Consider the following 25,228-nt stretch of genomic DNA (forward strand, 5'->3'; position numbering starts at 1 on the left):
GCCTGCTGACCTGCTCTGCACATGCTCCAGCCTCTCAGTGTCCTTCCTGTAGTGAGGGACCCAGAACAGTACTTGAGGTTGGCCTCACCAGTGCTGAGTGCAGGGGGATGATCACCTCCCTGTGCCTGCTGGCCACTGTGCCTAATCCAAGCCAGGATGCCATTGACTTTCTTGGCCACCTGGGCAATGCTGACTCATACTTCATCAGCTGTCAACCAGCACCTTCAGATCCCTCTGCAAGGGGCAGCTTTCCAACCACACATCCCCAGGTCTGTAGTTTACCATGGGGTTGTTGTGACCCAGGTGGAGGACCTGGCACTTGGCCTTGTTGAACTTCACACAGTGAAGATGAGGACCACACCTCAGTCTGTAAGTTGTTGCAAATTCATCAGTCCAGTGTCACACAGAGGAGCCAGGGAGCTCACACCTGAGGAAAAGATGAGTTGTCTCCACACCAGAGGCAAGGGTGGTTGTGCTTTCTGACCATGTGCCACATAAATGTATTTGGGCTGTGCCCGGAGAGTATCCGGATAATCGCTCAATGTTGTCTCTGTAGCATCAGGCCAGAGGAACTCTTCTTCTCTGCTGGGAAACAGATCTGCCTAGAGGAAAAATCTTAGCTGCTCTCTGTGGAACGTGATGCAGCTGCCAGAACATACCAACACAGATTTAATGATCACCTTGTGGCTGTCTGATGAAGGAATACATGCAATAGCTGTAGCACCAGACAGTGGCAGTGAAGGAGGAAATGAAGCACGAGTGTACACAAGGAAAATCAGAGTGTAATGATAAATTAGCAGGTAAGAAAGAAAACAAAGAACCAGGGAGTTCTGGTTGGCATATTTGGGATCTTTGCCACATCGGAATCCTACTCTTCAATTAGATGGCAGCCATGAGGGGGGAAAAGTCCTGGCTCCAGGACTTAAAACACCTACCAGGAGATCAGGAGACACTAAACCAAATTCTACAATCTTTAGAATGTGTCAGAATTCTAAACCCCAGTTCAGAATCTCATCCTTGGTGACACTGATTGGCAAGTTTTCCTGATCAGCTAAGAACTTCATTCCTTTCCTCCTGTGGAGTACTCCATAGTGCCCTTGGAAGCGATGCTTCATCACCACTCAGCTGTGCCGTGGCACTTCTCAGATGGCACAACCCATTCTTGGTCCCAGAACAGATCTGTGTTTCCACTTCAGCTCTGATCTTCAGCACTGACTCAGTTCACACAACTGAGAGGCTGCTGCTTCGTAAAGGCAAGGCTGCATTTAACGCAAAGCCTCTCCACGTCCTGCAGTTGCTCACAAATGTAGAGTTCACTGTTTTTGAAAAGCAAGCTTGTCACCTTGGTCCTGAAGAACAAATCCAGCTTGCAGTTCTCTTTCACTTTAAAACTCCAGCCACTCTGTCATATAAATACAGTTTGATGGAGAAATCTCACCCCCTTCATGGCAGTCATCAAAAACCTGCAAAAGAAAGCCCTGTGTCAGTAATTGTGTGCAGCAAGCATGATCTCACTGCAAGTAACATGCTCACATGGGTTTTTGCTCCTTTCCCAGCAGTAACACAGCAGTCTAACAGAGGCCAAAACCTAGAAAGTCCAATGGCAGCTCTGAGGAAGAGCAATCACAGAATCACAGAATTATTTTGGTTGGAAAACATCTTTAAAATCCTCAAGTCCAACCATTCTCTAACTCTGCCAAGTCTGGTGCAAAACCATGACCCTTTGCACCACATCTCTGCCTCTTAGAAATACTTGCAGGGAGGGGGATTCAGCCACCTCCCTGGGGAGCCTCTTCCAGTCTTTGAGAGCCCTTTCAGTCAAGAAGTTTCTTCTAATATCCAACCTAAGCATCCCCTGGTGCAACATGATGCCATCTCCTCTCATTCTGTCACTCCTTTCAGGGAGTTGGAGAGAGCAAGAAGGTCTCCCCTGAGCCTCCTTTTCTCCAGGCAAAACAACCCCATCTCCCTCAGTTGCTCCTCACCAGACCTGTTCTCCACACCCTTCACCAGTTCTGTTACCCTTCTCTGGACCTATTCCATCCCCTCAATGTCTTTGTTGGAGTGAGGGCCCCAAAACTGAACCCAGTCCTCAAGATGTGGCCTCACCAGTGCTGAGAGCAAATCAGATCCCACCATAGTGAATGATCCAAATGAACACCCAGGCAAGTTTTTCCTACTTAGCAGTTTACAACCCAAGCAGGAGACACCAAAAGCTAGACAAAAATAAGTTTGCTTGTTAAAAAACCATAAACAGCTAAATCTGGTATCAGAAAATGTAATAGCATTGCTTGGACATTGATAGAACCTGTCCACCACCAGTCTAGTAAAGAGACAGGATAGAGGGTGGGAAACATCCTGGTCTAAACTAAGGGCCCTGTCTCTTAGACCACAGCAGAGGCATCACACAGAACAGAACCACAGAAATGTTCAGCTTGGAGAAGACCCTCAGGATCACCAAGTCCAACCTGAAGGGAGGTTGTAGCCAGGTAGGGTTGGTCTCTTCTCTCAGGCAACCAGCAATAGAACAAGGGGACACAGTCTCAAGCTGTGCCAGGGGAAAGTACAGGCTGGATGTTAGGAGGAAGTTCTTCCCATAGAGAGTGATTGGCATTGGAATGGGCTGCCCAGGAGGGTGGTGGAGTCACCATCCCTGAGGGTATCACAGTATCACAGTATCACCAAGGTTGGAAGAGACCTCACAGATCATCAAGTCCAACCCTTTACCACAGTGCCCAAGGCTAGACCATGGCACCAAGTGCCACATCCAACCTTGCCTTGAACTGCCCCAGGGACGACGACTCCACCACCTCCCCAGGCAGCCCATTCCAGTGCCTAATGACTCTCTCAGTGAAGAACTTTCTCCTCACCTCGAGCCGAAATTTCCCCTGGCGCAGCCTGAGGCTGTGTCCTCTTGTTCTGGAGCTGGCCACCTGAGAGAAGAGAGCAACCTCCTCCTGGCCACAACCGCCCCTCAGGTAGTTGTAGACAGCAATAAGGTCACCCCTGAGCCTCCTCTTCTCCAGGCTAAACAACCCCAGCTCCCTAAGCCTCTCCTCGTAGGGCTTGTGCTCAAGGCCTCTCACCAGCCTCGTCGCCCTTCTCTGGACACGCTCAAGCATCTCAGTGTCCTTCCTAAACTGGGGGGCCCAGAACTGAACGCAGTACTCGAGGTGTGGTCTGACCAGTGCAGAGTACAGGGGCAGAATGACCTCCCTGCTCCTGCTGACCACACCACTCCTGATACAAGCCAGGATGCCACTGGCTCTCTTGGCCACCTGGGCACACTGCTGGCTCATGTTCAGGCGGGTATCAATCAGTACCCCCAGATCCCTCTCTGTCTGGCTGCTCTCCAGCCACTCCGACCCCAGCCTGTATCTCTGCATGGGGTTGTTGTGGCCAAAGTGCAGCACCCTGCACTTTGAGCTATTGAACCCCATCCCATTGGCCTCTGCCCATCTGTGCAGGCGGTCAAGGTCCCGCTGCAGAGCCCTGTTCCAGAAAAGCCTGGATGAGGCACTTGGTGCCATGGTCTGATTGATTGGCCAGGGCTGGGGGATAGGTTGGCCTGGATGAGCTTGGAGGTCTCTTCCAACCTGGTTGATTCTATGATTATCCCTACTCTACAAGGTGCACCTTAAACCATACTCCCAAGCACCACATCCAGATGACTTTGAAGCACATCCAGGGTCGGTGACTCAGCCACCTCCCTGGGCAGCCCATTCCAGTGCCTGACCACTCTTGCTGGGAAAAATACTTTCCTAATCCCAGTCTAAACCTACCCAGTTGCAGCCTGAGGCCATTCCCTCTTGTCCTATCACCTGTGAGAAGAGACCAGCACCAGCCTGTCCACAACACCCTTTCAGGTAGCTGTAGACAGGCCACACCTTGAGTAATCAGGCCACACCTTGAGTACTGTGTCCAGTTCTGGGCCCCTCAATTCAAGAAAGATGTTGAGGTGCTGGAACATGTCCAGAGAAGGGCAACAAAGCTGGTGAGGGGCCTGGAGCACAAACCCTATGAGGAGAGGCTGAGGGAGCTGGGCCTGTTTAGCCTGGAGAAGAGGAGGCTCAGGGGTGATCTTATTACTGTCTACAACTACCTGAAGGGGCATTGTAGCCAGGTGGGGGTTGGCCTCTTCTCCCAGGCAAGCAGCAATAGAACAAGGGGACACAGTCTCAAGTTGTGCCAGGGTAGGTATAGGCTGGATGTTAGGAAGAAGTTCTTCACAGAGAGAGTGATTGGCATTGGAATGGGCTGCCCAGGGAGGTGGTGGAGGCACCGTCCCTGGGGGTGTTCAAGAAAAGACTGGATGAGGCACTCAGTGCCATGGTCTGGTTGACTGGCTAGGGCTGGGTGCTAGGTTGGACTCGATGATCTTGGAGGTCTCTTCCAACCTGGTTGATTCTATGATTCTATGATTCTATGAGGTCTGCCCTCAGCCTCCTCTTCGTCGAACTAACCATCCCCAGCTCCTTTGGTCGCTCCTCCTAAGGTTCATTCTAGGAGCCCTGAAAGCATTCATCCCTATTCATGCAGAGAATTAGCTACTCACAGGGCAGAGCCCACAGGGCGTCCTGACTAGGCCAGTGGGTTGCATGAGAGGGCTGACAGCTCTGTACAGCTTCATCTGCCCATCCACACTGCCCACCGTCCCTTCCTTCGCAGCAATGATTGTCATCTCCACCTTGCCGTCGTAGATCAGCGTATTCAGGATGGTTTCGATGTCTTCCATCGACAGCTCCACCTAAGAAACAATTTGTACAAGGAGTGTGAGGACAGATGGGTGCCACCAAGGCTTGCAAGGAGATAACCAACAAGCCCTTGGAGTAACAGCTGCTTTGGAGTTCTGACCTAGCCCAGGTAGTTCACAGAGTTCTGCAGATAGCATAAATTCCTTCCACCTCTCTGGATTGCAGCAGCCTCGGGTCACTAAAAAAGCTTCCCTAAGCACCTCAAGTGTCTCCACCCTCCTAGCATGATGTGGTTCCACTGTGACAAGAAAATGGCCAGGAAAGAAGACAAAGACAAGGCTGCTGAAGAGACGCCACTTGATGCTGACTGTTTCCTCCTGGTTTTCTTCTTTTGTTCTCTTGCTGGGGGGTGCTTAGCTCCCCTAAAACTGCCTGAGGCACATAGGCAAATGTGAGAGAAATCCTAGAGCCACAGAATGTTTTGAGTTAGAAGGGTTTGCCCAAACATCATTTAGTCCTGACCCTGCTGCCCTGGGCAGGGACACCTTCCACCAGACCAGTTTGTCAAGGCCCTGTCCAACTCGGCTACCTCAAGGGAGGGGGCATCTACAGCCTCCCTGGGCAACCTCTTCCAATGTCTCACCTCTCTCACTGTAAAGAATGTCTTCCCAATAGCCAGTCAAAATTTCCCCTCTTCCAGCTTCCATGCATTTCCCCTCATCCTGTCACTACAAGCCCTTGTCAAAAGCCCCTCCCCAGCATATTGTAGGGCTCCTTCAGGTACTGGAAGGCTGCTTTAAGGTCTCCCTGGAGCCTCCTCTTCTCCAGGCTGGACAGCCCCAACTCTCACAGCCTGTCACAGAATCAGTCAGGGTTGGAAGGCATCACAAGGATCATCAAGTTCTAACCCGCTTACCCTAGAGCAGGCTGCTCACAGCCCCATCCAGCCTGGCCTTAAACAGCTCCTGGGCTGGGGTCTCAACCACCTCCCTGGGCAACCCATTCCAGCCTCTCTCCACTCATGCTCAACAACTTCCTCCTCATGTCCAGTCTGAACCTATCCATCTCCAGCTTTGCTCCATTCCCCCCAATCCTCTCACTCCCTGAGAGCCTAAAAAATCCTTCCCGAGCTTTTTTGTAGCCCCCTTCAGATCCTGGAAGGCCACAAGAAGGTCACCTGGGAGCCTCCTCTTCTCCAGCCTGCACAGCCCCAACTCTTTCAGTCTGTGCTCACAGCAGAGCTGCTGCAGCCTCTGAGCATCCTCCTGGCCCTGCTCTGGACACTCTCCAGCATCTCCACAGCCCTCTTGTCCCAGGGGCTCCAGAGCTGGATGCAGTACTCCAGGTGGGGTCTCAGCAGAGTGGAGCAGAGGGGGAGAATCACCTCCCTGGCCCTGCTGGCCACACTGCTCCTGTGCTCATAAGGAAGCTGCACCAGCCCTTCGATTGTCTCCATGGCCCTCCTGCCCCAACAGTTCCAGGCCCTTCTTGTGCTGGGGGCCCCAGAACTGGATGCAATACTCCAGCTGGAGTCTCATGAGAGCAGAGGGGGAGAACCACCTGCCTTGTCCTGCTGCTCACACTTCACAGTATCACAGTATCACAGTATCATCAGGGTTGGAAGAGACCTCACAGATCATCAAGTCCAACCCTTTACCACAGAGCTCAAGGCTAGACCATGGCACCAAGTGCCACATCCAACCTTGCCTTGAAGTGCAAGCCTGGGATGCAGCTGGCCTTCTGGGCTGCAAGTGCACATTGCTGCCTCATGTTGAGTTTTAATTCAGCTGACACCCCCAAACCCTCCTCAAGACTTCTCTGAAGCTACTCCTCACCCAGCCTATATTTGTGCATGGGACTGCCCCAACCCAGGTGCAGGACCTTGCACTTGGCCTTGTTGAACTTCATGAGGTTGGCATGGGGCCACCTTTTAAGCCTGTGCAGGTCCCCGTGGATGGCATATCCATGTGGCACATAAATGATAAAGTGGTTGGAACTGTGGATGGCCAACTGACTGCCAGTGACTTTTACTCCATCAGCAGGGCTGTGAATGCTTTCTTTTATCCAGCTTTGAAACCCACATGTATGAAGTGTCCTGGGATCCCCATGGCCCTCCCCAGAAAGCCATCCAGCAGCAGAGCCCACCTCCACTGCAGGAACTGGAGCTAGTCATGCACTGATACTTTAAAGAGTAGGAAGATGAATGTTTCTGACCTTGCTGATGCCCAGTTCACAGATGTATTTCCACACCTCATGGGATGAGGCAAATGAGCTGTTCCTCTGTATCATGGGATTCTGTTTGCTCTCTCGAGCTGCCTCTGCCTGAGAAAACAAGCAGAGATGAGCTAGTCTAGTCAGTGCTCACTGCCAAGAGTCTCCTTCATGCTTCAGTTTCAGGCAGACTGAAGTCTAAAAGTGGATTTCCAAACTTTCTGTGGCACATGTTTTTTACTCAGCATTTAAAGCTATGTCCTTAAGACTGACAGATGTGAGACAATGCAGTGCACAGCTGTGCTAGTCTGAGGCTAACTGGAAGATTTTAGTGAGAGGAATCAGATTCTAGGCTGTGAAAAGGAACCAATGGTGATGGCTACTGCACTCACAGGCTTGCTGAGATGGCTAAGAACAAGAACACAGACACAGATAAGACAGAGCAGGAGAGTCAGTGTGTGTGGGTCTCTGTTGCAGTCAGTGCCTGTGTTTTGCTCCCTGGGCTGCTTCTGCGTAACAAATCCTTCTGCTTTCTAACCCCAATGAGGTCACCCCTGAGCCTGTTCCAGGCCCCTCACCAGCTTTGTTGCCCTTCTCTGGACACCTTCCAGCACCTCAACATCTCTCTTGAATTGAGGAGCCCAGAACTGGACACAGCACTCAAGGTGTGGCCTGAGCAGTGCTGAGTACAGGGGCAGAATAACCTCCCTTGTCCTGCTGGCCACACTGCTCCTGATGCAGGCCAGGATGTCATTGGCTCTCTTGGCCACCTGGGCACACTGCTGGCTCATCTTTAGCCTACTATCTATCAGTACCCCCAGGTCCCTCTCTGCCTGGCTGCTCTCAGCCACTCTGTCCCCAGCCTGTAGTTCTGCTTGGGGTTGTTGTGGCCAAAGTGCAGAACCCTGCACTTGGCCTTGTTCAATCTCATCCCATTGGCCTCTGCCCACCCATCCAGCCTGGCCAGGTCCCTCTGCAGGGCTCTCCTACCCTCCAACAGATCAATACCTGCTCCTAGCACTAAACATGACACAACATCACAGAACAGTGGGGGCTGGAGGGGACCTCTGGAGATCACCTAGTCCAATCCCACCACTAGGTCAACATCACCTACAGCAGGTTGCCCAGGACTGCAATATCCAGTCAGGTTTTGAAGTTCTCCAGAGAAGGAGACTCCACAGTCTCTATGGGCAGCCTCGTCCAGTGCTTTGGTGCTCTCAAAGGGAAGTTTTTTTTCCTCCTGTTTACATGGAACCTCCTGAGCTCCAGTTTGTGTCCACTGCCCCTTGTCCTGTCACTGGCCACATCTGAAAAGAGCCCAGCACATTCTCCTGACCCTTCAGATACTGATGGACATGAAGAAGATCTCCTCTCAGTCATCTTTTCTCCAAACTAAACAGCCCCAGCTCCCTCAGGCTCTCCTTGTGAAGCAGATGCCTCAGTCTGCTCTACAGCTTTGTGACCTTCCCTTGGACTCCCTCCAGTAGTTCTCTGTCCTTCTGGAACTGGGGAGCCCAGAACTGGACACAGTATGTCAGATGAGGCCTCCCACGGCAGAGCAGAGAGGGAGCACTTCCCTCAATCTGCTGGCCACATTCTTGATGCACCTCAGAATACCCTTGGCCTTCTTGGCCACAAGGACAGATTGCTGCCTCATGGTGAGCCTGCTGTCCCCCAGCACTCCCTGGTTCTTCTCCACACAGCTGCTTTTCCAGCAGGTCAGCCCCTCACCTGTATTGGTGCAGGGAGTTACTCCTCCCCAGGTGCAGGCCTCTACACTTACCCTTGCTGACCTTCATGAGGTTCCCCTCTGCCCAGCTCTGCAGCCTGTCCAGGTCTGGCTGAATGGCAGCAGTGCCTGATGGGCTCTCAGCCACTCCTCCACTTTGGTATCCACCAAACCTGCTGAGGGGCCACTCTGTCCCTTCATCCAGGGTGCTGGTGAAGAGGCTGAAAAAGATCAGACCCAGTACTGCCTGCTGGGGGACTCCAATAGCTACAGGCCTCCAACTAGATCATAACACTGAATCATAGAATCAACCAGGCTGGAAGAGAGCTGCAAGATCATTCAGTGCTCTCTCTTTCAGTCAGTTTTCCATCCACCTCACTGTCCTCTCATCTGACACTTCCTGAGTTTACCTCTGAATCATTTACACAATGATTTAGAGGACATGAAGGTCTCCCAGCACCTGGCCTTTTTTTGGCCCAGAAGCTTCTGCTGCATCTGGTGCTAGTTAAAATAAGTTTTAATGGGATGGAGGAATGCTGCAGTCTTTGCAGGGCTCATTTCATGGAAAGCAGGCTTCTCCTGCATTTCTGCTAGAGAAAACTGTCTTCTAGGCAGAGCTGACTGGCTGCTTCCTCTGAAATCAGAAGCTCTGCAGGGAAAACAGTGACTTCTGCTTGCTTTTTTTGGTCTTGTATTCTTTGCTACCCAACATGGTCATTGGACCTTGGAGACAGAAAGCTTTATTCTCTTTACAGGGGGTGAAACTGCAACAGCAGGCTGGGACAGACTCAGCCCAGCACAGGTTTGCCAGTACAGTTATAACAATGTGTTTGATCTTGATTTCAGTACAGTATTTGGCACTGTCTCCTGCAGCATCCTCACAGCTAACCTGAGGCAGTGTGGTCTGGAGGATCAGGCAGTGAGGTTGATTGGGAACTGGTTGAAGGGAAGAAGCCAGAGAGTTGTGCTCAGTGGGGTGGAGTCTAGTTGGAGGCCTGTGACTAGTGGAGTCCCACAGGGGTCAGTACTGGCACCAGTTCTGTTCAATATATTCATCAATGACCTGGGTGAGGGCACAGAGTGCACTGTCAGCAGGTTGCTGATGACACCAAACTGGGTGCAGTGGCTGCCACACCAGGAGGCTGTGCTGCCATTCAGCCAGACTGGGACAGGCTGGAGGGGTGGGCAGGGAGAAACTGAATGAAATTCAACAAGGGCAAGTGCAGAGTCTGGCACCTGGGAAAGAACAGCCCCAGGGAGCAGTACGGGCTGGGGACTGACCTGTCGGATATCAGTGCCAAGGACAGGGACTCAAGGGCCATGGTGGACAGGATGCCATGAGCCAGCAATGTGCTCTTGTGGCCAGTGGCATCCTGGGGTGTGTTAGAAGGGCTGTGGTTAGTAGGTCAAGAGAGGTTCTCCTCCCACTCCACTCTGCCCTGGTGAGGCCACATCTAAAATACTGTGTTCAGTTCTGGGGCCCTCAGTACAAGAAGAGCCTCAGGGAACTGCTTTAAAGAGTCCAGTGCAGAGCCACAAAGACAGTGGAGTGGAACACCTTCCATAGGAGGAAAGGCTGAGGGAGCTGGGGCTCTTCAGCTTGGAGAGGAGACTGAGGGGTGACCTCATTTGTAAAGATGTGAAGGGCAGTGTCAGAAAGATGGAGCCAGGCTCTGCTCCGGGATGTCCAGTGACAGGACAAGGGACAGTGAGAGCAAGCTGGAGCAGAGGAGGCTTCACATGAACATAAGGAAAACTTTCTCTGTGAGGGTGAGAGAGCACTGTAACATGCTGCCCAGAGAGGCTGTGGAGTCTCCTTCCCTGGAGACATTCAAACCCACCAGGACGTGTTCTTGTGTGACCTGCTCCAGGCGATCCTGCTCCAGCAGTGGGCTTGGACTGGAAGATCTTTTGCGTTCCCTTACAGCCCCTAACACTCTGTGATTCTGCAGCAGAGCCAACACTGTGGCAGCTGAAGCCTTGCCTGGCACTGGCTTTACAGCATGACTAATTACTTTCAGAAACCAAAGGGAAGGAGATTTCAGAGGTGGTGCTCACCTTGCTCTGTAGAAATTTAAAGCACTGCTGGTTTAACACCTCCACGAACTCAGACTCAAAGTCTTGGTCACTGTACCAAGCCCCACCAGTCACAGAGCGGTCAGGCTGCAGGTTGTACAGCATGTACACCTTCTTCTTGGATGCCTGTTGGAAACAAAGGCACAGCTCTTCAAGTCCCCCTTCAGAGGAGGAAGATTTAAGAAGCTATATGTGAAACACAGAGGGTTTAACTCCTACAACATAGGGCCCAGTCATTCAGCTGACTCAAGCTACCCTTAATGTGTTTGACCCTCATTTAACTTGGAGAATATTTAGAGTCCTGATCATTGTATAACACAGCATTAGGAGACAGGATCCTACCAACAATGTAGGATCTTCTTCCCTGAAGATCTCAGTCTGATTTTAACTTGTTGCCTATAATCTCCCACCAGAGTTGAGGGATGGAAAAAACCCTGATTTGAGCGGACGGCAGAACCAAACTTGACAGAGAAGCCTTCAACTGTTTCTGCAGCTCTCAAGCCATGCACTAATGACAGCAGGACCCTTAGTGATTAAACCCTGCAGCTCAACTCAGCCCTTATGAGTCCACTCCTTACTCTCACCCCTAGGCAGAGTGAAAGGGAATGCTTCAGCCCTGCTATCAGTGGGCAGTTGAAGGATAATGGTCAGCCAAAGGGCTTCTCAGCAGTCACTCAAGCAGTGTCAGCAGTTCTGTCCCCCATATGACTCGGGGAGTCCAGCATCACTCAAAAGAACAGGAAAATCCAATGCTTCTCCATGTCCAACTCTTTGTCTCCATTTTGGAGCAGAGTGGCTGGAAAGCTGCCCAGCAGAAAGACCTGGGGGTGTTGGTGGACAGCCAGCTGAACATGAGCCAGTGTGTGCACAGGTGGCCAAGAAGGCCAGCAGCAGCCTGTCCTGGATCAGGAATAGCTGAGCAGCAGGAACAGGGAAATGTTTGTCTCCCTGTGCTCAGCAGTGGTGAGGCCACACCTTGAGGACTGGGCTCAGTTTTGAAGTGCTCACTACAAGAAAAACATGGGGAGGATGGAGTGGGTCTGGAGAAAGAGAATGAAGCTGGTGAAGGGTCTGGAGAACAGGTCTGGTGAGGAGCAGCTGAGGGAGCTGGGATTGCTTTGCCTGGAGAAAAGGAGGCTGGAAGGAGACCTTCTCATTCTACAGCTCCCTGAAATGAAAGAAGGCTTGAGCCAGGTGAGTGTTGGTCTCCTCCCTAGGAAGAAGCAATAGGATGAGAGGAAATGGATTCAAGTTGCATCAAAGGAGGTTTAGGTTGGAAATCAGAAGAAACTTATTCCCTGAATGAGTTCTCAATGGCTGGAACAGGCTCCCCAAGGAGGTGATTGAGTCCCCATTCCTGGAGGTGTTTCAAAGACACAGAGATGTGCTGCCAAGGGGCATGGTTTAGCACCAGCCTTGGCAGAGTTAGAGGATGCTTGCACTTGACAATCTTGAAGGTCTGTTCCAAACAAAAGGAGTCTATCATTTCATTTAAGGAGTCACTGAAATAAAGTAGAGGAATCAAGAGCAAACCAGAATCAAAGGTCTTAGAAACTGTTCAAAAACACAAATCCAGTATGTGAACTAGATAACTGAAAAAAACTTCAGGATCTCTGGGGGGAAAGAAAAAGGCTGAGATTGCTTCCAAATCAGAAACACAGCAAACTGAGACCAGTGGAGAAAAAGTAATTAGAAGCACATTGCTTATGTCAGTGGAGACTGAGGAGAAAGGAGAAAGTGGTGGGAGAAAAGAGAGCTGAGGAAGAAACCAAAACTGTAAGAGAATAAGGTCTAAAAATGGGAGGACAAGAGAGGGCAAGATCTGCAAACAGCAGGAGTGTGTATGAGTACAGACAGCAGAGGAGCTGATCCCTGGCCCCACACTCACTGGGATGCTGGAATGAAACCTCTCAGACTCCTCCTAAGCTTTGTGTCCTTAAGACTGGGCACGGAAGGGAGGAAAAATGGTGGGAACTGCAGAGCAGCAGCAAGCAGCCCAAGAGCTTTGGGAAGGGTAACAGAACTGCTACACCAGTGGTGTGCAGTAAATCATGGAGAGAACAAAACCTGCAACTGGATAGCAATGCTGTGTGGTTAGGCGTGGTGGGATGAGGACTGTGTGATAGTAGTGATGCAGTTATTAATGAGGTTATTAAGCAGCTAATCAGTTTGCTAGTGGAATGATATGGATGGATTTAAGATGGAGGAGGGCAGATTTAGACTAGATACTAGGAAGAAGTTCTTTCCTGTGAGGGTGGTGAGACACTGGAACAGGCTGCCCAGGGAGGCTGTGGCTGCTCCCTCCCTGGAGGTGTTCAAGCCCAGGCTGGATGATGCCTTGAGCAGCCTGTTCTAGTGGAGTGTCCCTGTTCATGGCAAGGGAGATGGAATTAGATGATCTTCAAGGTCCCTTCCAACCCAAGCCACCCAACGATCCTATGACATAATAAACATTCTAGCCTCTCTGCTGCACCTCAAACCTGCAACACAAAGGCAAAGAGTCAAACACTGGTACAGAGCCAGTGAGAAAGCTGGAGGCAGAATGAGGCTTCTCTTGCTTCCAAGTCCTCTGCTCAACCACACAGAGCACACAGCAAAGACCTGAAACAGTTGAACAGAAGCTACAAAATACTCACTGCCACAGATTTAACTGCTTTGATTAGCTTCTTGCTTTCCAAGTTTTTCAGTATCTTGTTGATCTCTGTTAAAGGCAAATTACTTTTGTATCTAATGTCTCTGCTCCAGATACCTGGTTAAAAATCAGAGAAGAAAACAGAAATGAATAGGAGGAACCATTTCTTTCTGTACACACCCAAAAGCCTCAGCACAACATCGCTTGACTTGTAAGCCAGTTGTAAGTATCCTTGCTCCTGTCACTCCTGGTCAAAGCTAGAAGATGAAACAAAGAAAACTGACCCAAACAAGAAAAAAAAGGAAGAAATACATCCCACAGCAACCACACTGCCACAGAATCACAGAATGGTAGAGGCTGGAAGGGACATCCAGAGATCACTGAGTCCAACCTCCCTGCCAAAAGCAGGATCACCCAAGGCAGTCTGCACAGAAATGCATCCAGACAGGTTTTGAAAGTCTCCAGAGAAGGAGACTCCACAGCCTGTTCCAGGGCTCCATCACACACACTGTAAAGCTTCTCCTCATCTTGAGGTGAAAGCTTCTATGCTCAATTTGGTGTCCATTGTTCCTTGTCTTATTGCTGTGCACCACCAAAACGAGATTGGCCCCATCCGCTTGACACCCACCCCTCAGGTATTTATAGACACTGATCAGGTCCCCTCTCAGTCTTCTCTAGACTAAACAGCCCAGGTCTCTCAGTCTCTCTTCACAGGAGAAATGCTCAAGTCCCCCAGTCACAGAATCACAGGATGTTTGAGGCTGGAAGGGGCCCTGAAAGCTCATCCAGTCGGAGCAGGAGCACCTAGAGCAGATCACACAGGAGCAGGCCTGTCTTGAATACCACCAGAGAGGAAGACTCCACAACTCACCTGAGCAGCCTGTGACAGTGTTCTGTCACACTCAGAGTAGAAAAGATTCTCATGTTTCCATGGAACTTCCTATACTTCAACTTCCACACATTGCCCCTTGTCCTGTCATTGGGCATCACCCAGCAGAGCCACAGAGCCTGGCTCCAGCCTCCTGGCACTCACCCTTTACATCTTTATCAGCATTAACCAGCTCGCCCCTCAGTCTCCTCCTCTCCAAGCTAGAGAGCCCCAGCTGCCTCAGTCTCTCTTCATAAGAGAGATGTTCCACTCCCATAATCATCTTTGTGGCTCTGTGCTGGACTCTTTCAAGCAGCTCCCTGAGGTCCTTCTTGAACTGGACACAGTATTCCAGACGTCGCCTCACCAGGGCAGAGCGGAGTGGGAGGAGAACCTCTCTTGCCTTGCACAGCCCATCTCATCCACCTCAGAATGGCACTGGCCTTCTTGGCCACAAGAGCACACTGCTGGCTCACGGTCAACCTTCCATCCACCAGGCCCCCCAGGTCCTTTTCCCCTTGGCTGCACTCCAGCAGGTCAGTCTCCAGCCTGTACTGCTCCCTGGGGTTGTTCTTTCCCAGGTGCAAGACTCTACACTTGCCCTGTTGAGACACATTCAGTCTCTCCCTGCCCAACTCTGCAGCTTGTCAGAGTCTTGCCCTTCAGCCATCCTTGTGCCTCTCTGTTGGACTCTCTCCAGCAGGTCCCTGTCTCTCTTGAACTGGGGGGGGCAAAACTGGACACAGTGCTACAGCTGTGGTCTCACCCGTGCAGAGTAGAGGGCCATACTCTCTCTCACAAGAGGCCCCTGTTTCACTGCTGACATAAACACATCACAGAATTTTCCCAGAGAGGCTGTGGAGCCTCCTTCTCCAGGGACATTTAAATCCCACCTGGGTACACTCCTGCGTGACCTACTCCAGACGATCCTGCCCTGGACGGGGGACTGGACCAGACGATCTTTGTGAGGTCACATCCAGCCCCCAATGTGCTGTGATTCTGTGAGTGAGACATTCTTGCAGCTTCAGCAAACCAGTGTTTGCTTCCACCCACAGCAGACAGCCAGCTCTACCTGCCATCTCTGCACCACATTGTGCCATGACTGCTGGAACAGCCTAGTTACTGGGAGTGCCTGCATCTCTTAAACCTGACTGAGATGAGTCCCTTCTCTTGGAGCCTGCCAGTGTTCTGTGCTGCCTCTGCCTGACAGCCCCACAGCCAGCTCACAGGCTGCATCCCACACATTCTGAAAGAGCTCTCCTCAACAGTTGGCCAGGACAGGTTGGTGGTGTAAAAAAGAAAGGAGGCATCTTCTCTTTTTCCTCTGTTCTTACAGACCTTGGGCATAGACCTGACATGGGCACTCTGGAGTTCAGCTCTGTACTGCCTGGAAAAGCATTTACAAGTCTGCACAGGAACAGCTGCATTAAGTAAGAAGAGTTAGTACCACTCACAGTTATCATCCATTAGATCACAGGATCCATCAGGTTGGGAGGGACACTCAAAGGTCATCTTGTCCAAGTGCCCAGCAGTGAGCAGGGACAGCACCAACCAGGTCAGGCTGCTCAGGGGCCCATCAGCTTTGACTTTGCGTGTCTGCCGGGATGCGACCTCAGCCACATCTCCCTGTTCCAGCATTTCACCACCCTCCTTGTGAAGAGCTTCCTCCTAATCCCTGGCCTGAATCTCCCTCCTCCAGTTCCAAACCATCACCTCTCACCCTCTTGCTACAAGTCCTTCCAAACAGTCCCTCCCCAGCCTTCCTGTGGCTTCCCTTTAGAAGTGAAATGTAGCTCTGAGGTCTCCCCAGAGATTTTTCTTCTCCAGGCTGTACAACCCCCAACTCTCTCAGCCTGTTTTCATAGGAGAGATGCTCCAAGCCCTCTGATCACCTTTACTGTCCTCCTCTGGACCTGCTTCAGCAGGTCTATGTCCTTTCTGAGTTGATGAAGACTTCAGAACTGGAGGCAGTACTCCAGCTGAGGTATCACCAGAGCAGAGTGGCAGAATCACTTCTGATCTGTTGGCCACACTTCTTTTGATGCAGCCTGCACACTGCTGCAACTGCACACTGTAGGCTAAGGTCCAGCTTCCCACCAGTCACCTTTTCTGCAGGGACCTACCTTTGCTGCCTGCATCTTCTATAATTTGGTAAACCAGCTTCTCTTGGTTGTCAGAGCCTTTCATTTTGCTATAAAATAAGACAGCAACCAGGGTTTGTTTGAAACTGAAACCAAGTACCATGAACCCCCCCAACAATGCACGAAGGAAAAAGAACCCCACACAACAAGCCAGCTGTTGGCAAATGCACTCCATAGAATCACAGCAGGACAGGGCTTGGGAAGGACCTCTGAAGAACATCTAGTCCAAACCCCCTGCTAAAGCAGGTAGGCCCAGAGGAGGTTGACAAGGAACATGCCCAGGCAAGATGACCTGCAGACTGAGCTGCTCCATCACCTTCCCAAGGGTGGAGGTGTCAGACTGGACTGTAGTTTCCTGGGTTCTCCTTCTTGCCCTTTTGGAAGAGTGGAGTGACAATGGCTTTGCTCCAATGCTCAGCCACTTCTTTCCTCTAAAAAATCACAGTCTCACAGTATCATCAGGGTTGGAAGAGACCTCACAGATCAAGTCCAACCCTTTACCACAGAGCTCAAGGCCAGACCATGGCACCAAGTGCCACGTCCAGTCCTGCCTTGAACAGCTCCAGGGACGGCGACTCCACCACCTCCCCGGGCAGCCCATTCCAGTGTCCAATGACTCTCTCAGGGAAGAACTTTCTCCTCACCTCCAGCCTAAATCTCCCCTGGTGCAGCCTGAGGCTGTGTCCTCTCGTTCTGGTGCTGGCCATCTGAGAGAAGATAGCAACCTCCTCCTGGCCACAACCTCCCCTCAGGTAGTTGTAGACAGCAATAAGGTGGAGCCTGTAGATCTGTGGGTGCCCAGCCTGCCTAGGTGATCTCTAAGCCCATCCTCCTTGTAGAAGGGAGAGGATTCCTTCCTCCAGATTCTCTTTTACCTCCAGGCAGGGAGGGCCAGCCTCAGCAGAAGAGGCATGGCAACAAACCTCTCTAGATGTAGCCAAGCTTGCCAGCAAGAAGCCCCAGTGAAGAAAAAAGGGCATGGTCTGAAAGAGAAGTAAGCAGCCAGGAGCAGCTCCACTCGTGGCGGCAGTGAGCAGTCTGGGGTCAGGGCTCAAGACACCGGGCAGCAAGGTGGCCTCTGCAGCTCCTCGGGCTGCTGGTGTGCTCAGAGCACCCGAGCACAGTGTACCTGCACTGAGCTGAGACAGCCTACACTCAGCAGCAACTTCCTACACCATTTGGAAGAGAGGATGGCACCCCTGCCCTGCGCTTTGAAGGGTCTTTCTCTCCAGAAGCTGTGCCTAGCTGTGTCACAGAATATTTGTGCTTGGAAGAGACCTCTCAGATCACCCAATCCAGCCCCTGAACCAGCCCTGAAGGGCCAACACTAAACCATGGCCCCAAGCACCAGCTCCACAGGCTGCTTAAACACCTCCAGGCATGGTGACTCCACCACTGCCCTGGGCAGACCATTCCAGTGGTCGAGAACCCTTTGTGAAGAAGTATTTCCTAGCATCCAGCCTGAGCCTTCTCTGGTGCAGTCTGAAACCATTTCCTCTGCTCCTGTCAATTGATACCAAGGAGAAGAGCTTGGGCCCCTCCTTGCTCCAACCTCCCTTCAGGGAGTTGTAGAGAGCAATGAGGTCTCCCCTCAGCCTCCTCTTCTCCAGACTGAACAAGCCCAGCTCCCTCAGCTGCTCCTCACAGGCTAGGTGCTCCAGGTCCTTCATGAGCCTCATTGCCCTTCTCTGGGCATGCTCCAGTCCCTCAATGTCCTTCCTGTAGTGAAGGGCCCAGAACTGAACACAGGACTCGTGGTGTGGCCTCACCAGTGCTGAGTGCAGGGGGATGGCCTGCTGGCCACTGTGCCTAATCCAAGCCAGGATGCCACTGGCTTTCTTGGCCACCTGGGCACTGCTGACTCACGTTCACTCAACCGTCAACCAATACCTTCAGACCCCCCTGCAAGTGGCAGCTTGCCAACCACACACCCCCAGCTCTGTAGCTTACCATGGAGTGGCTGTGACCCAGATGGAGGACCTGGGATGGAGGTGAGGCTGCCTGGTCTACAGCTCCCTGGAACCTCTTTCTTGCCCTGTTTGAAGACTGCAGTGCCATTGGCTCTGCTCCAGCCCTCAGGCACCTCTCCTGTCTGCCACGAGTTGGCAAAGATAATGGAGAGTGGCAGAGTAATAACCTCAGGCAGCTCTCTCAACTTCAGTTCCAGGAGGGCTTTGGCCTTCCTCGTTGCCTTCCTACACGCCCTGACTACTCCTCTATAGTTCTCCCAAGTGAGCAATCCCATCTGCCATCAATTGTAAGATTCCTTCTTCCCTGAGAGTTCCTTCAGGAGCTCCTTGCTCAGCCATGCAGCTCTCCTAGCACAGCTACCTGATGTTTCCCTCAGGGGCACACAGCTGGCTTGAGCTGGGAGGAAGTGGTCTTTAAACGTTAGCCAACTTTCCTGGGCTCCTTTCCCCTCCAGAGCCTTAGCCATGGGGTTGCTGCCAGCATGGCCCTGAAGAGCACAAAGTCAGCTCTGCAGAAGCCCAGGGTTGCAATGCTACTTGTTGCTCTGATGCTGCCCTGTAGAACACTAAACTCCACCATGTCATGGTCACTGTCCCCAAGGCTGTGCCCCACCTTAATGTCCTCAAGCAGTGCCTCTTGGTCAGTTAATGCAGGGTCCAGCAGTGCAGCTCTCCTTGTTGGCTCCTCCACTGCCTGCAGCAGGAAGCTATCACTGATGCACTGCAAGAGCCTTTGGGACTGCCTGTGCCTGGCTGTGTGAGCTGCCCAGTGAACATCAGGGTGGTTGAAGCCTCCCCTGAGCACCAAGACGTTTACTCCAGAGGCTACCTCCAGCTGTAGAAGGCCTCATCAACATCTTCCTCTTGGTCTGGTGGTCTACAGTAGACCCCTACAACAATTCCATCTCCTTTTCCACATCCCCTAATTCTTACCCACAAGCCTGCAACCTATTCTGCCCCCTGCCTTGGGCAGAACTCAGCACATTTCAGTTGCTCTTGCACACAGAGGGCAACTCCCCCACCTCATCTTGCTGGTCTGTCTTTGCTGAGCAGTCCAGAGCCATCCAGGACAACATTCCAGCCGTGGGAGCTGTCCCACCATGTCCCAGGGGTGGCAATAATATCAGTCATTCAGCCTGACACAGATCTCCAGCTCCTCCTGCTCATTCCCCATGCTCCCTGCATTGGTGTGTGAGCATTTCAGGAGGGAGTCAGTCCATCAGCTTCCTCTCCTGCTGTCCTGCCGTTCCCAGCCCCTTCCATGGCTCCCTGCATTGGTGTGTAAGCATTTCAGGAGGGAGTCAGTCCATCAGCTTCCACTCCTGCTGTCCTGCCATTCCCAGCCCCTTCCATGGCTCCCTGCATTGGTGTGTAAGCATTTCAGGAGGGAGTCAGTCCATCAGCTTCCTCTCCTGCTGTCCTGCCATTCCCAGCCCCTCCATGGCCCTAGCAGTAAGCTCTGCGTGTGCTGATTCCTCATTCCTTGATCCTGTGGCCCATCCCTGCAAGATTTAAGGAGTTCTTGTGTGTCCCCAGGGTGCTGCAGGGTACCAGGCTGAAGGCTCCTGTTAGCCTCCCTCCCCGATATGCCTCTCTTGCCTCTTCTCCAGCACACAGCTCACTGTTACCTACCTCCCCCGAGCCACCAGTGGAGCTGCCACATGGCCCCACAGCTGTCTCAGGCTTGCTTGCAGCAAGCCTGGTTTGATGATGACAGGACTGGAGCATCTTCCCTATCAAGACAGGCTGAAAGAGTTGGGGCTGTTCAGCCTGGAGAAGAGAAGGCTCTGGGGATACCTTAGAGCAGCCTTCCAGAACTTGAAAGGAGCCTACAAGAAAGCTGGGGAGGGACTTTTCACAAGGGTGAAAAGTGACAGTGATAGGATATGGGGAAATGCCTTTAAGATGGAAGAAGGGAGATTTAGACTGGAGATTAGGAAGAAATTCTTTCCAGTGAGGGTGGTAAGACACTGGCACAGGTTTACCAAGGGGGCTGTGGATGCCCCCTCCTTTTGAAGTGCTCAAGGCCAGGCTGGACAAAGCCTTGAGCAAGCTGCTCTAGTGCAAGGTGTCCCTGGTCACCACAGCGGGGTGAGAACAAGATCTTCTTTCAGGTCCTTCCCAACCCAACCCATTCTGTGACTCTGTGCTGGTTTGAGGCCAATTCAAGTATTTTAATAGGAGAAATTGGATCATTGGTTGTGAAAATAGTCATGAATTCATTGGTTTGCTGAGAGGGGTAAAAAGCCAAAATGTCATCAGTTTGTCCCAGACCAGAGTCTCTCCAGCCAACATGAGGCTTACCTTGCATTTTGGGATTCTTTGATTCTGTAAAGGAGGCCTGCATTGCTCCTGAGAAGATCCAACTGCCCCTAGGAGAGATAAGCACAACACAGCTCTTTCACATAGCTTGTTTAAAGACTGTGGCAAAAGTCTTCAGCTCTCTAACCTAATGAAACCCTTTACTTCATGCCAGCTGGAGACAGAAAAGGGAAAAGCAGCATTTCCAGCTGAATACAGAAATAGGAAATTAACATTTCTAGCGGGATGTAGGAAGGGGAAAACGAACATTTCTAACCACTGGAAACCAAGAGGAGGATGTTTCTTCCCTGTAAGTACAGCAATACTCTTGAGGGTAGCTTTCCCCTGACAAGTATCCAGTTAGCACTGGTTTCAGAAATAAGAAATACACTTCCCAACCCTTCCCACAATACCTCTGCATTTCTGATAGTTCTCCTAACTTTTACACTGGTGCCACACCCAGCTGGCAGCTGTCACTAGTGGTGTCCCTCAGGGATCAGTGCTGGGCCCCATCCTCTTTAACATCTTCATTGATGATCTGGATGAGGGCATGGAGTCAGTCATCAGCAAGTTTGCAGATGACATCAAGCTGGGGGCAGATGTGGCTGGGTTGGAGGGCAGAAGGGCTCTGCAGCAGGACCTTGACTGCCTGGACAGATGGGCAGAGTCCAAGGGGATGGTGTTCAATAGCTCCAAGTGCAGGGTGCTGCACTTTGGCCACAGCAATCCCATGCAGAGATACAGGCTGGGGTCAGAGTGGCTGGAGAGCAGCCAGACAGAGAGGGATCTGGGGGTGCTGATTGATACCCACCTGAACATGAGCCAGCAGTGTGCCCAGGTGGCCAAGAGAGCCAGTGGCATCCTGGCCTGCATCAGGAATGGTGTGGCCAGCAGGAGCAGGGAGGTCATTCTGCCCCTGGACTCTGCACTGGTTAGACCTCACCTTGAGTGCTGTGTTCAGTTCTGGGCCCCCCAGTTTAGGAGGGACATTGAGATGCTTGAGTGTGTCCAGAGAAGGGCAACGAGGCTGGGGAGAGGCCTTGAGCACAGCCCTACGAGGAGAGGCTGAGGGAGCTGGGATTGGTTAGCCTGGAGAAGAGGAGGCTCAGGGCAGACCTCATTGCTGTCTACAGCTACCTGAGGGGTGGTTGTGGCCAGGAGGAGGTTGCTCTCTTCTCTCAGGTGGCCAGCACCAGAATGAGAGGACACAGCCTCAGGCTGTGCCAGGGGAGATTTAGGCTGGAGGTGAGGAGAAAGTTCTTCCCTGAGAGAGTCATTGGACACTGGAATGGGCTGCCCGGGGAGGTGGTGGAGTCGCCGTCCCTGAAGCTGTTCAAGGCAGGACTGGACATGGCACTTGGTGCCATGGTCTGGCCTTGAGCTCTGTGGTAAAGGGTTGGACTTGATGGTCTGTGAGGTCTCTTCCAACCTTGGTGATACTGTGATACTGTGAAGGTCACCAAGTTCTTCACCACTCTGCTCTCCCTTGCCACTAAAAGGCTCATGTGCATGGCTGCCCAGAAATGGCACAGCTCTGCTGCACAAGCTTTGAATCAGTTTGGATAATGACCTCAGGTGAAGTAATACCCAGGGAAAACCAAAGCAAAGAGCTCTGGACATATCCCCAGAAACCCAAACATGACACTTCTCAGTGGGAGCTTCTTCAGCTAGGGGTACACACACTCAGGTAAACATTCTCTGATGGAATGGGAAGAGTAAGCTGGGTTCTGTCTTACTGGGCTTTGGCAGCCATCAGTGCTCCTGGCAACCACAAGTACCTTCTGCTAGATGCAGGTTATGTCAAATGCTGCTAAGTCCAAAAGCATTCATTTGCCAGCCCTTCCTAACAGGTGGCTACCACCTGTGTGTGCAGGGTGCTCCTGCTGGCTGAGCCAGCATGAGGAAGGTGGGATCACCCTACCATGGAGAGCAGCCTGTTGATGGCCACGGCTCGCTGCTGGGCGTCCATGTGAGGCATGTCGTTTTGGATCACCTGGTCTGTGATGCCGTGAGGGAACTGATGGCACAGCTCAATAATCCTGGGGGGAGGAGAAAAGGAGGCTTAAAAATCACATGTTGTCACAGCCAAACACGAACCTAAAGAGTACTGGAAGCAGAATGGAAGAGAGGGAAAAGAGCAACCTCGGAGGAAAAGTACCCAACTTGCTTCCTGGGTCCTGTCTGCTGAGAGGAGTGAGCATCTGCTGCCTGTGCTGACAAACATGCTCCTACAGACTGCCTCCTCTGTGCCAACACCGAGTGTGCTGCCCGTTTTACTCAGCTGTTGTCTTCGTTGTTAACAACCGAGATTTAGAGCTCCCGGTAGAGGAGGCTCCGACGGGAAGGAGCTGTTCTAGAGGCAGAGAATGCAAATCCTGATGAAACAGCTCTGGAGAGTGAAAAGTACTGCAGGCAGAAAAGCCACAATGTGCATTCCCAGGAGCAGAAAGCCACCCGCAGAGTTAAAGGTAACCCGAGCCCATCGCTCACCGCACCTAGGATCCCAGAACTGCTTTGCTTGGGAAAGCTCTCTAAGACCACCGAGGGCAGACGCCAGCCTAAGGCCGCCACGGCCACTCGGCCGTGCCTCGGAGCGCCCTGTCCGCACGCTGCTGGCACACCTCCGGCGGTGGTGACTGCACCACCCCCCTGGGCAAGCTGTTCCAATGCGCCTCCCATCCCCAGCACGAAACGCAAACTGTCCCCAACAACAGCAAACGTCTCCTTCAGCGCCTGTTTCACGGCAACCAGCCTGGCCTCCGCCAGCTCCCCAGCGACGCAGCTGTGCTTCCCTCACCGCTCAGCTCACCTCCCCTCCGGCCCTGCCAACTCCCACAGCGCCCACAGCGCCTCCGGCCCTCCCCACCCAGCAGCCTGCCCCTCAGCAGCCACAAGGCCGCCCCGCACCTGCTCTCTATGTCCATGAGGTCGGGAGCCTCCGCCTTCACCTTCGCCTCCGCCTTCACCTTCGCCTCCGCCATGGCTCCGGCAGCCGCGCGCCGCTTCCCGCTGGCGCGGAGAGATGACGTCGGAGCCGCGCGGGGACCGGCGGGGTGGGCGGGGCCAGTTGCTACGCAATGGGACGCGGAGCAGTGGGCGGGGCTGGGCCGGAGCGCACCGAGCGGGGCTGGCACCGGGGGAGCACCGAGCGCAGGCGAGCGGCACCGAGCGGGGCTGGCACCGGGGGAGCACCGAGCGCAGGCGAGCGGCACCGAGCGGGGCTGGCACCGGGGGAGCACCGAGCGCGGGCGAGCGGCACCGAGCGGGGCGGGCCGCGGGCTGCGCCGGGAGTGAGTCGGGCGGGCAGGGCCGTGGGCCGGCAGCCAACGAAGTGCGCAGGGCTCCATAGCAGGGAATGAGCGGGGAGGGCAGGACCGGGTGAGGAGGGCAGAGCTGGGGGGTGGGATCGAGTGCGGTGCGCAGGGACCCCAGGAGCAGGGATCGAGTGGGGAGGGTGGGGCTGGGAGCGAGGCTCTGTATGAGGGATCCAGTGGGAAGGGCAGGGACTGGGTGGGGACAGCAGGGCTGTGGGCTGGGGTCGAGTGGGGTGAGCAAGGCCGTGGGGGAAAGTGGGAATCAGGTAGGGTGGGCCAGGGAGCGAGCGGAGCGGGCAGGGCTGTGCAGCAGGGTGGAGCAGGGCGCCGGCGGCTGTCCCGCAGCAACGGCTTGGCTTGGGCTGTCACATGAAGTGATCTGGCAGGGCAAGGGTAGGCAGGAGAAAGCCCGTTCTAGGGCAGAGTCCAACATGCTGGGGACACTGGTAGGGCGAGTTGTGTCCCGCCAGGGATGGGCTCTCTGAAGGCTGAAATAGGTGCTGTGCTTTTGGCACAGGGGGGCCAAGCGCAGGCGGCTCCCTAAGGAGAGCCATTCCCTGTGCCCTCCTGCCAGGTAACAGCCTCTGGCCCACGCAGAGCAGGAGACGCTGGCTGAGAACTGCCCACACTCCCAAAGCGCTGCTGTGGGCAGCCAAGAACATCGCAGCTTCAGGCAGCCCTGTGGCCAGCAGGTCGAGGGAGGTTATCCTCCCTGTCTGCTCTGCCCTGAGGAGGCTTCATCTGGAATACTGTGTCCAGTTCTGGGCTCCCCAGTTCGGGAGGGATGGGAAACTACTGGAAAGAACCCCTCAGAGACCCATGAAGATGCTGAGGTGCCTGGAGCATCCCTCTTACTAGGCAACACTGAGAGACCTGGGGCTGTTAAGCCTGGAGAAGAGCAGAACAGAGGGGATCCCATCGATGCTGATCAATAGCTAAAGAGGGTGTGTGGATGGAGCACAGGACCAAGGGACAATAGGCACAGACTGGAATACAGGAAGTTTCATTTCAACATGAGGGGAAACTTCTGTGCAGGTGCTGGAGCTCTGGAACAGGCTGCCCAGAGGAGTGGTGGAGTCTCTTTCTCTGGAGCTTTTCAAACCCCTGCTCCCTGTAGCCTGCTCTGGGTGAACCTATTCTAGTAGGGGAGGTGGAATTGATGATCTCCAGAGGCCTCTTGCAACTGTTGTGGAGGGGGTTCTCTGTGCCTGCACCTTTGAGCCAGCAGTGTGCCCAGGTGGCCAAGAGAGCCAGTGGCATCCTGGCCTGCATCAGGAATGGTGTGGCCAGCA

General features: G+C 53.0%; 1 protein-coding gene across 3 annotated transcripts; it reads right to left on the minus strand.

Moving 5' to 3' along the window:
* Window positions 1-767: 767 nt before the first annotated feature.
* POLR3F (RNA polymerase III subunit F) lies at window positions 768-23,638 on the minus strand. Of its 3 annotated transcripts, XM_064164075.1 has the most exons (9): window positions 23,530-23,638; window positions 22,544-22,661; window positions 20,626-20,693; window positions 16,334-16,401; window positions 13,347-13,459; window positions 10,693-10,836; window positions 6,909-7,016; window positions 4,556-4,747; window positions 768-1,463 (listed from the first exon to the last, which is right to left on the minus strand). In XM_064164075.1, the coding sequence occupies exons 1-9, from the start codon at window positions 23,601-23,603 to the stop codon at window positions 1,386-1,388; spliced, it is 963 nt and encodes a 320-aa protein (XP_064020145.1). In that variant the 5' UTR covers window positions 23,604-23,638; the 3' UTR covers window positions 768-1,385. The 3 variants fall into 3 exon arrangements, with proteins under 3 accessions (XP_064020145.1, XP_064020147.1, XP_064020146.1); XM_064164077.1 differs by lacking the exon at window positions 10,693-10,836; XM_064164076.1 differs by lacking the exon at window positions 6,909-7,016.
* Window positions 23,639-25,228: the final 1,590 nt, after the last annotated feature.

The sequence above is a fragment of the Pogoniulus pusillus genome, chromosome 25 (genome assembly GCF_015220805.1).
Source record: "Pogoniulus pusillus isolate bPogPus1 chromosome 25, bPogPus1.pri, whole genome shotgun sequence".
NCBI lineage: Eukaryota > Metazoa > Chordata > Aves > Piciformes > Lybiidae > Pogoniulus > Pogoniulus pusillus.